Source organism: Peromyscus eremicus, chromosome 3 (genome assembly GCF_949786415.1).
Source record: "Peromyscus eremicus chromosome 3, PerEre_H2_v1, whole genome shotgun sequence".
NCBI classification, from domain to species: domain Eukaryota; kingdom Metazoa; phylum Chordata; class Mammalia; order Rodentia; family Cricetidae; genus Peromyscus; species Peromyscus eremicus.
Window position 1 is genome coordinate 104,124,458 of NC_081418.1, and position 11,315 is coordinate 104,135,772.

The following is an 11,315-nucleotide window of genomic DNA, read 5'->3' on the forward strand; positions in this document are numbered from 1 at the left end:
TTAGACTGTGCCTTTATGATTTTTTAAAATCAATTGCATTTTTTGGGGTGTGTGTGTGTGTGTGTGTGTGTGTGTGTGTGCTCATGCACTCATGCCAAGGCGCCCATGATGGTAAGAGGGCAACTTTTGGAAGTCAGTCCCCTCCTTCCACCATGCGGGTCTTGGAATCAAACTTAGGTCATCAGGCTTGATAGCAAGCTTCTTCAGCGAGCCATTGCACTGGCCTTAGGCTGTGCCTTTTATAAGTGACATCGACACTCTGAGCCACATATTTGTCTTTCTAAAGGAGGTATCAGGCAGCATTCTTTCATAGTAACAAAGCGCCCAAGATAATACATTTTTAAGAAGAAAAGTTTGTTCAGCTTAGTTTTGGGGGTTCTGGTCCATGATCCCTCAACCTCAATGGTTTTGCTCTTGTGGTAAGGCAGCCTCATGGTATAGAGCACCCCAAAGCTCAAGAAGTAATGAGAGAGAAGGACGGCCCTGGGACCCAGAATCCTCTTGGAGGGCAATGCCCTCAATGACCTAAGACCTGTGACTGGGCATAATTTCGTAAAGGTTCTACCATCTCTCTACAGCACCACTGTGGGGACCGTGCCTTTAACATAGAGTCTCGGGGACACTGGAGGTCTAAGGGGGCTGGTGAGATGGCTCAGCAGGTAAAGGCACTTGCTGCCAAGCCTGACCACCTGAGTTTGATCCCCGAACTCCACATGATGGAAGGAGAGAACCTGCTCCTGAAAATTGTCCTCTGACCTCTACAAACATGCAGTGGTATGCACACCCTCCCCTACACACACACACACACACACACACACACACACACACACACAATTGAATTTTAAACCATCAAGGTCTAAACTACTACATGAGGGTGTAAAGGAAAGCTGGAAAGAGCCTTGCACAGGTCCCACCCAGATCACTGTAGCTTCTTAGCACCATAGGTCAGAGGAGAAAGCCAGTGTGCCCAGTGGAGGGCCATTTGGTACCCTCTGAGGTGGGATGTGTGTGTGTGTGTGTGTGTGCCTGACTACCTATGGGCCTTCTTGAAGCAGCTTCTCAGGGCCAGCTGGCTGTGGCCAGAAGGATATCACCAGAGAGAAGCCCTCAGCCTCTGACTGGAGGAAACTGGGAAACATATTCCCAACCTCCTCAGCCTATCAAGCTGGACAACTCTAAGATGTGGTCCATGTCTCCTAAGAGTCCCCCAAAAGATGGAATCCCACTGCCAACCTGTTCATCAATGCAGCCCGAATTCTTCCCTTCCCTGTATCTGTCCCCCACTCCAGACCACTGCTTCCTGGGATCAATGTCCATATATGTAAACTGTGTTCAAATCCTTGTCTGAGTACTGGTGCTGGGGACACCCAGTCTCAGGCAGGTGTAATTATAGACTGTGATAACTGTGAGGAAGGAGAGGGCCTCAGGGCTGCAGTGCCACATTCTGACAAAGTGACGGGCTGAGGTGACAGCTGAGGAGGAGCAGGCAGATCATTAGGACTAGAGTGGAGCAAGGTAACCAGCATGCAGGAAGTGGAACCCAGCCTGCCAGTGCTCAACTCTCCCACTGCTGAGCCTTCCAGGTGCAAAGAGTCAGAATCTAGACATTCTGATTGGTCAGGGCATGTGTGCTGATCAACTAAGGTCTGCTGAGTGATTTGACTATTGTCCTTGGAATAGGGTGCTTGTCATGTTTTTTTTTTTTTTTTTAGGGGCAGCAAGGGGAAGTGGGTAGCACTGGCAGTGGGGCTGATGGAGCCATACTGCCACACTTCAGGGGCCACCATGGGAATGGAGAGAAGGGGAGAGGTCTAGAGGCCTTAATGTATTCACGTTGCATGATTGACAAGTCAGTGACTGTTCCACTTAGAAAAGCCATTCAAAAAGTTACTAAGGCTAGAGAAGACAGTTCAGCAGTTAAGAGCACTTGCTGCTCTTGCAGAGGACCTAGATTTGGTTCCTGATGCCCGCTTCTAACTTCTGTGGGATGCAGGTAAGCACATGGTACACAGACATACACGTAGGAAAAACACACGCAGGTCCACTTGGGCAACTTAGTGAGACTGTCTTTAAAAAACAACAATAAAGCTGGATGTGGTGGCACACGTCTTTAATTCTAGCACTCGGGAAGCAGAGGCAGGTGAGTGAATCTCTGTGAGTTCGAGGCCAGCTTGGTCTACAAAGTGAGTTTCAGGACAGGCTCCAAAGCTACACAGAGAAACCTTGTCTTGAAAAACAAAAACAAAAACAAAAACAAAAACAAAAAAAACAAAGCCGGGCAGTGGTGGTGCACTCCTTTAATCCCAGCACTTGGGAGGCAGAGCCAGGCAGATCTCTGTGAGTTAGAGGCCAGCCTGGTCTACAGAGTAAAATCCAGGACAGACACCAAAACAACACATAGAAACCTTATCTCGAAAAACCAAAAAAATAAAGAAAAACAAAACAAAACAAGAACAAAAACAAAAACAAAAAAAAAACCCACAACAATAAAGCAAAAAACAAAACAAAATAATGTATACTTAAAATGGGTTAAAGAAAGGGGTGTGTGGACAGACAGACAGACAGACACACACACACACACACACACACACACACACACACACACGAGTCTTCATGTATTTGGTTTGGTGATTTGTTTTTGTCTTTTTACAGGACCTTTGCACCCAGGCTGGCACCCAATTCCTGCCTTCAGGGAGCCTCTTTGTCACCCTCCCACAGGCTGGGACTACAGGGATGCACCACTTCACACTATGGCTTTTGTGTGAGTGCTGAGGAGTGCTGGAAACAGCTTCATGCAAGCTGGACAAGTGCTCTGCCACTGAGCTACATCCCCAGCCCTAAAGTAGATACACTTTATGAGGGACTACCCATCACCACAAGAGAGTACTCTTTATATATATATATATATATATATATATATATATATATGGAAGTACTGACATATGCTGTAATATAAGTGGACTTTTAAAATACTGTGCTAGGGCTCTGCCTCCTGAGTGCTGGGATTAAAGGTGCGCACCACCACTGCCCGGCTGGCTCAGAGTTTTTTTTAACTCAGTAGGTCTGGGGTAGTACACAGAATTTTTTAAATATCTGTGTGTGCACATGTGTGCACATGTGTGGGCATATGTACCTGAAGAGCCCAGAGGGGGATGTCAGCTGTCCAACTCTATCCTTCTCCATCCCTATTCCCTTGAGACAGAGTCTCTCAGCTGAACTTGGAGCTGACTCGTTTTTCAGCTGGGCTGGCAGCCAGCAAGCCCCTCCAGTCCCCTGCAATCTCCCTATCAGCTCACAATCCCACCCCAAGCACTAGGCTTAAGACGCACTAAGGCGAGCCCAGCCTTTCCATAAAGATCAAAGTCAAGTCCTCATGCTTGTTCATCAGGCTCCTTACCCATTGAGCCAGAGCCTTGACTTATTGTTTTTTTTCTTTTTTTTCCTTTTGATTTTTCAGAGACCGGCCTGCCTCTGTCTCCTGAGTGCTGGGATTAAAAACGTGTGCCATCACCAAAACAAAAAAACAAAAAAACCTGTGCTAGGCAGGGGTGTAGCTCAGTAGTAGAGTGCTTAGAAGTAAGGTGCTTATATGTGAAGGGTCCTGAGTTCAATGCCTAGTACCAGAATCAATCAATCAATCACACATACCGTGAAATTGGCCAGAAGGCTGTCAGCAGCAGCTAACTCTTTATACAAGTTGGGGTTTATATACCAGAAAGCTGCTGCATACACACCCTGTATCAGGACAGCTCGGTTTTTACATCTAAAGTCTTTGTAAAACTCTAATATCTCTATTTTAAAAGTTTAAAAAACCATGGGCTCCTGTAAAATCAAAAATAAATACTTTCTTCAAGAGGGAAGAACCAGGGCACAGTCACAATCTGAACAAAGCAAAATCAACTCCAGCAATGTAAATAACTCAATGTCAGCCAGGCGGTGGTGGTGCACAACTTTGATCCCTGCACTCAGGAGGCAGCGGCAGGCAGATCTCTGAGTTCAAGGCCAGCCTGGTCTACGGAGCAAGTTCCAGGACAGTCAAGAATACACAAGGAAACCCTGTCTCAACAAAATTTAAAAAAACCCCAAAACCTCAATGGCCAGTATTTGGGATCAACTCACGATCTTCCAGGCTCCTCCAAGGGGCTTGGGTCACTTCTCTGGCTCTGCCCTCTACAGCGCACTTACAGCTTGTCTTCTAGGCTTAGGCAGGCTACACCCCAGTGCTGCTGCTATTCTTGGTGGCCATCCCAAGGTACTGGTATTTTCAAAATGCTTGGGTCTTAGATTGCAGCTGGGCTGCACGTTCACAAGTAGCCTCTCTTGGACTCTCTTCAAGGTGCCAAGCCTAGACTTTTCTTCATGACCCCTTCAATCCCGGGGCTTCAAATGCTACTGAGGCTGTACCTTCACCAATGATCTCTCCTGGCTTCTCACAGCGCTGAGCCTCTCCACGACCCTTACAGGCCTTCAAATCCAGTGCCACTTGTGAGACTCTTATACATGGCCAAGTCTAGCTGCCAGTGCAAAGTACAGCCTAGGCCACCTCTAGAACACAGCTGACTCTCAGGAAACATTTCCCAGAAGATTTCACCTCAGTGATGCTGGTCTTCTCTTAATCACTGCTCACGTCTCAGCTCCAGCTGACCAGTATAATTATCCCAGCAAAACAAGAGTTTCACTTCAGTGTTTCTGGTCTCTTGTTAATCATGGCTGATTCTTCAGCCCCAGCTGACCAGACACCACGTAGTCTTCACACAAATGACCCAATAGACTCTTTGCTTCTCTCTGAAACATCATAAACCATGTCTCCATCATCTGCATTGTTCTCAACATTCTTTTTGTTTGTTTTGAGACAGGGTTTCTCTGTGTAGCCTTGGCTGTCCTGGAGCTCCCTCTGTAGACCAGGCTGGCCTCAAACTCACAGAGATCCACCTGCCTCTGCCTTCTGAGTGCTGGGATTAAAGGTGCCTGGCTGCTCTCAACATCCTTATTTTCTAAACTGCTAAAGAACAGCTCACTGAGCTCTCAACACTCATGGCTTTTCTAGCCCAAAGTCCTGAAGTCCTTATACAATCTTCTCCCAAACCACACAGTCAGGACTGTGGCAGCAATCCCCCATGAGCATGTTTTAATTAGTGTTACTATTGCTATGATGAAATACCTTGATCAAAAGCAACTTGTGCCGGGGCGGTTGGTGGCACACACCTTTAATCCCAGCACTCAGAGGCAGAGGCACGTGGATCTCTGTGAGTTCAAGGCCAGCCTGGTCTACAGAGTGAGTTCCAGGACCAGTCAGAACTGCTTCACAGAGAACCCCTGTCTTGAAAAACCAAAAAAAAAAAAAAAAAGCCAAAAAACAAAACAAAACAAAAAAAACAGGCAACTTGTTTATTTGACTTATATATCCTGAGTCATAGTCCATTGTGGGAAGTCAAGGCAGAAACTCAAACAGAACAGTTACCTGGAGGCAGGAGCTGATGCAGAGGCCATGGAGTGCTGCTTACTGGCTTGCTCCTTATCATCTGCTCAGCCTGCTTTCTTATAGAACCCAGGACCATCAGTGTCCAGGGGTGGCCCCACTCTCAATGGGCTGGACCCTTCCCCACCAATCACTAATTAAGAAAATGTGCTCCAGACTTGCCTGCCTAGAGCCTCACCTTTGGAGGCATTTTCTTAACTGAGGCTCCCTCTTCTCAGATGTCTCTAGCTTGTGTCAAGTTGACAAAACTAGCCACTCACAGAGTCATCCTCGAGACCCAGGGGCTCAAAGCTTCTGTGTGGGAACTGGGCTGAACCTGAAAGGGTTGGACAGAAGACCTGATGCTTATTCCCTCAGGGCTGGAAGAGAGTGGGAGAGAGGTTCCCACACATTTCCGATCTCACATACTCCCCCAGAACACATGGTCTCCGCCACAGCCCTCGCAGGTTGATGCCCTACCCTTTTGCCTCGGGAGCTTTTTATCTGTTGAGACTTGGGCTTAGTGATCTCCCCTTCCAGGAAGGCTTCTCTGCTTAGCCAGTTTCTCCTTCCTTCTCATTTCCCAGAACCGTGTTTCCCATGCCAAGCTGTGCTCTTCTGTTCTCTTGTTTTCTCACTGGTGGAAAGTCGGGTCAGGAAACTAAACGTGACTTGAAGCTTGTAACTTCCATGCGATGCATATTCAACAAATACCTTCTTCAGGTCAGGCCCTGATCTAGGAGGCTTCGACGGGGAACAAAAGTTGGGAAGAGTTTTTGTGTGGTGGGAAAACGCAGGCTGTGTTTGTCGCGGTTGGTTAAGTCTGGTAGCACTCTTTAGTGACTCTCAGTGACTTATGAAGTTTGTTTCTTGCACACCTAAGTCTGCCGTGGTGATTTGTCTAACTTCCATCAAGTGAAACCAGGCCCTCAAATCCTTCTACCACGTCCTCTGGCCACTACACGGGCAGCCTCGGCCACCATGGCAGGAAGACTTCAGGAGGACGTCCTACTCAAGCGTTGTAACAGCCCATTGGTCAGAAATGACCACGTGACCCTGTCCTACCCATGAAGGAGGCTGGGAAATGTAGTTGCCAAACGTGGAGCGGCTGCCCTCTAACAGTAGCCTTTACTGAGCAAGATGTGTGCGGCAGTCTCAGGCTGAAGGAAATGTCCACATATACCCACAGAGAAGTTGGCCTCAGTTAAAGGTTGCACAAGAGCCAATTTCTTCACTCAGTAATTATGTAAAGTCCTAGGAGGACTGTGAGGCATGACCCAAGCCCGTGTTCTGGGACAGGGCTCATGGATAAGGTGTCAGGTGACTTCAATTTGTCCCCTCCTAACCTGCCTCCCAGGACTCCAGAGGTCCCCTAGTTTTAGTCACAGTAATATGCGCTCCCCTCCCCCACTCCGGTAGACTCTAGGCTCCACTGCAGCCAGCTAAATCGGCTCTAGCCACCACACCAGGCCAATCAAAGACCCTTTGCCACAGTAACATGGTGTTCTGAGACTGGGGACAGGCAAGAGGGTCCCGATTTCCTCAATTAAGAGGAACCAAGGTAAGTACCATCCCCTAAAGCCCCCCAAAGCAAAACCTCCATCTAAATAAAAGAGTGGAGCAACAGATGACCTGGATATATTTTATTGTTGTTGAGATTAACAAGAGCAGGGGTATATACAAGATGTGACACCCCTCACCCAGGGCATGTTTGAATATCCCCCACACTGCCCAGGGCCCCCAGCCTTGGGGGAGAGGGTTCTGAAATTATACCAGGTCAGCCTTGTCACATGGGGCAGAAGATGGAAGTCGGACTTTAACACCCAAACTTTTCAATTCCACCCTTTCTGAGGAGGTCCCTTAGAAGATGTGGAAGAACCATCAGTGCTGAGGGGGTGTGAGACGGTGGGGCTGTTGGGGACAAGGACAATGACAATGAGATCAGCCCCTCTTGTTTGCAGGGACAAGTAGGGCTTTAACGTCCTGACTGGGATCCCTGAAGTGGGTAAGGAAGGGGGTTGGGTGGATGCTATGTACAGAGGGCTCTGGTTTAATACCTAAGGGGAAAAGGTGAAGGAGATGGGGTAGGGCACACAGGGCTCAGTCATCCTAGATTTAAAACCTGACTCTGGGCTTAGTCCTCCAGAGGCTCCCCGTCCCAGGCTTCCAACTGTGGACTTTGCTTCTCCAGGGTCTCCTGGCCCCTGCTCAGGTCACCTAGGAGCTGGAGCAGGCCTGTTTGGCCACAAGTCCCCTGGGGCTCACAAGGGTGACCCACTGCCCTCTTGCCAGGATGCTGGCGTTTCTCAGGCATTGGGACACCCTCTCCCTCTTTTTCTTCCCAGCTTGTTTGAAACTTGGGATCTATGAACCTCCGGCCTGGATGCTGCCTCTTGGTGATATCGGACTCCAACCAGGGGAAAGATCTCCGGCCGGGGTGCTGCCGCTTGACTTGGGGAATACCTAAGGACCAGGAATCCAGAAAGAAATGTGGCAACCTGGACCGTGGCACCCAGTCACTGTCTTCCATCATGTCTACCCATGAATGCTTGTCCTGGTTGGCACGGCGGCCGGGGTGCTGTCGTTTGTGGGGATTCCAGGCTCCCCCTTCTCCCAAGTCCCCCCTCTCTTCAGCTTCAATTTCTTCTTCCTCCTCCCTTTTGCCTGGATGCTGGCGCTTCGAGATCCAGGAGTCTGGAGAGAAGAAAAAGCCGGTGTGGAGAACCTGGTCCCTTCATTAGGGACGCTTGCCTGCAGGCTGTGACCCACTCCGGCACTTCCAGGAGCCCCTCCCTCCCACGGTCTGCTCCCTAAGCTGTATAGACCACCCCCCAACCCCCCACAGATGGTCAAAGACACTGCCTCTGGCTTCCAGCCCCAGCTTCCCTGCTGGGTGACCATAAGCCACTCCAGTTCTCTGAACCTATTTTCAATACAAAATGGCAACGTGCCCTTATAGGCAAGGAGATACATACAAGTACTTAGTAAACAGTAATTAAAACTGTCATGGATAGGGACCATATGAAATTGTATCTACTGAAAGTCTGTCTTCTGATTATTTCTAGCACTGAGAATTATTGTGGTCTCAAGGACTGGTCACCTCTCCACCCTGTTCAGGAAGTGGCTATTGAGCCCGTCTGAACTAAAGTCTGGAAGGAGCATCAAGGCGGCTCCCCCAACCCTCTCACATAGCTCCCCTCCCCCTATACTTACCTAAGGCTGCACCCAGGTCCCCTCGCACCCGCCGGAGGTCTTTCCTCAAGGATCGACGTTCTGGCCACATCAGGACGTTCCCCAGACCGGGAGTCACTGCGCCCTCCTCCTGGGCTGCCTCCGGCAAGGCGCCGGATTCGCGGATACCAGTTAGGGTGAAGATCAAAGCCAGAGCCAGCAGCAGCCACGGGCCCGGCATCGTGGCGTCTAGAGTCAAGGACAGTGGGAACAAGAGTGAATGCACCGTGGTGCTCTGGGGTCACACCCTCACCCCTCCAAGAACAGGATTACCAGCCACATATCTGGTCCATCTGAGCCTCTCGCAACTCTCATGGTCCACTAGGGTAGCCAAACCAGGAGGCGGTGGAAACCCCTCTGTTCCCGACATCCAAAGCTGGGGAAGGCAGCGCTGCGTTTGGGATTGATACCCACCTCATGTACCCATCAAGGTTGTAGCGCTGGCCGGAAAAGTTAAAGTCATCGCGGCCAAAACTGTCCCCAAGTTTCCGTCTACATTCTAACCCCAGCCCTCCACCGCCAACCTCCTTCCTTACTCCAGAGCTGAAATTCTGGCTCGTTGCACGAATTCTGTGTGCAACCCTGGGCTCATGTGTCTAGGTTAACCAAGACTCTCATTGGACGCCCACATCCTAATTCCAAAGCGAAGGTTCTACTTCTAACGTTAGTGTACGCATTCGAACTGTGGGGAGGGTCCGACCGTCCCGGCGTGGACCTGTTGCTGGACCTCTTCCATCCAGCGCTCCGGGTGCCCCTACCAGTGCGCCCCGAGGAGGCGATGGGAGGGTGGAGGGGACACACCTGTTCGGGGTCCCAGGGTCGGAGGCATTACCTGCGAGGTGGGGACTCCGCTGTGCAGTAGGAGATGCTGAGCTGCAGAGTGCAAACTGGCCGGGTTGAGTTTGCAGAGCTCCAGGATCCCGCGTTGACTGCGCGCTCCTCCGAGGGGTCGTGGCTTATATGCGCTCGCGACGCCGGCCCGTGAGGTCAGCGGGGAGGGGGTGCAGACCGAAGGCAAGGGCGCTGACGGCAGAGCCGGGGGACCCGCCCGCTTTCCGGAAACCCGGAGGGGGCCGAGCGAGGAGGCGCGTCTGGCGCAGGTTGGTGCACCCAGCTCCGGAGGTCTGTTGACTAAGAGACCATCTGACTAGGGAACAAAGGGAGGGACAGACATCCTGGGAGAAGGGGATGGAAAGGGGGCAAGAAAAGGGGGACTCAGAGTCAAACACACACACACACACACACACACACACACACACACACACACACACACACACGCAGACACCCAGAGACAAGACCAATGCAGGGTGTGGGCGACAGGAAAAAGGAGGTAGCGGCACCTGGTCTTGACTGTGTCACTGGCCGAGTTCCCCTCTCAGTTTTCTCCTCTGTGCAATGGGAGAGGGCAAGGCAGAACCCAGTTCCACAACAGTGGCTCGATGGCTACAACCAGCTTACGGGGGGCTATCTGGCTCAGTTCTCACAAGGTCCTGAAAATATCTGAATAAACATCAAAGCCAGACGTTAAGAACGAAATTGGGGGCCCGAGAGACGGCTCAGTGAGTAAGGGTGCCTGCCACCACGGCTGACCACCTGAATGGATTCCAGAAGGTTGTCCTGTGACTTCTACACGGTGAGGACTGTGACCCTATAAGCCCCGCCCCCATCTTAAAGAAGTAAAGGTTTAATAAAAAAAAAAAATAAATAATAAAAAGAACAAAATTGGCTTCTCTGAAAAATGAGTGTCCCATATATCTCCCTGACCCCAGCCAGCTGAGAACACCATGGTGTTCCTGGTGACCGTGCTCCCCACCTCTCCCTGTCCTGCCACCCCCAGAAGGACATTGAGCCATTGATAACCTCACACGCGGATCCCCCGGTCTAAATAATTATTTAGTGTATGCCTCGGGCATGCTAGTAGTCTGGCAAGGGATTACAAAGGCATCTAAATGTTACTCCTGATCCTGGTAGACTGAGGCCAGAACTTTCTGGGCATTTCCACACCCCCAGTCATGTTATTACACCTTGTCACCAGCAAGAGAAAGAAGACCCAAGGTTGGGAGTGATAGTCCCACTTTACAGGTAAGAGTCAGGGCCCTGTGGAGGGAGATCGACAAAAAGGCAGAGGTGGGAGGGAATGCTTAGATTTCAGCTAGAGTTCCCAGAGAGGTAGCTATATCATTTGTTGTCCCATCTCTGCATAATGCCAAAGTTCAGGGCTTATATCAAGTCCTTGCTCAAGTAGTCTGTGAAACTGGATCATCTCAGCTAGCCATCTCAAAACTGTTCTGAGCAGTTTGTAGTCCAAAGCTGATCTTTGGGTGGTGTTTGTCAGCTTAGTGGTATTATTATTGTTGTGGGGCCCCATCATCTTTCTGGAGACTTCAAATTCGCTGTTAGGCCTGCTCATGACTCCCTGAAGAAAACTGATAAAGACTCCAACACAAAAACTTGTATAGGCAGCTAAATGAAGCCTTTTTTCTAGAATTAGTTAGTACTCTATATGACCATTAATATCATAACCAAAGTTTAAAATATATATATTAATCTTATAAATTTTGATATAAAATTCATACCTTAAGAAAAGTTTGAAGAATCAAAATAGAACCAAAGAATTGAGATTAGT

General features: G+C 49.6%; 2 protein-coding genes and 1 long non-coding RNA gene across 4 annotated transcripts in view; 1 reads left to right on the forward strand and 2 right to left on the reverse strand.

Moving 5' to 3' along the window:
* Positions 1-4,718, reverse strand: part of Rbsn (rabenosyn, RAB effector) — a 56,407-nt gene extending 51,689 nt beyond the window's left edge. The window contains exon 1 of one of the 2 annotated variants that reach the window (XM_059258231.1): positions 4,592-4,718. The gene's annotated coding sequence lies outside the window, so the exon portion shown is untranslated. The other variant, XM_059258232.1, reaches the window with a different exon arrangement.
* A 149-nt stretch (positions 4,719-4,867) lies between these two features.
* Positions 4,868-8,490, forward strand: LOC131906006 (uncharacterized). Its single transcript, XR_009378090.1, has 4 exons — positions 4,868-4,964; positions 6,046-6,181; positions 7,420-7,463; positions 7,804-8,490. It is a non-coding gene; the product is annotated as an uncharacterized LOC131906006 (long non-coding RNA).
* Trh (thyrotropin releasing hormone) lies at positions 7,093-8,871 on the reverse strand. The gene is made up of 2 exons (XM_059256799.1): positions 8,672-8,871; positions 7,093-8,152 (listed from the first exon to the last, which is right to left on the reverse strand). Exons 1-2 carry the CDS (start codon positions 8,868-8,870, stop codon positions 7,593-7,595), a joined length of 759 nt encoding a protein of 252 aa, XP_059112782.1. The 5' UTR covers position 8,871; the 3' UTR covers positions 7,093-7,592.
* Positions 8,872-11,315: the final 2,444 nt, after the last annotated feature.

Bases quoted from the DNA above. Each gene is read 5' to 3' on its own strand.
- Trh (XM_059256799.1), bottom strand. From the start codon at position 8,870: ATGCCGGGCCCGTGGCTGCTGCTGGCTCTGGCTTTGATCTTCACCCTA. The intron at 8,153-8,671 runs GTAAGTATAGGG...TCTTCTCTCCAG, and splicing joins GGACCTGGGTGCAGCCTTAG to ACTCCTGGATCTCGAAGCGC.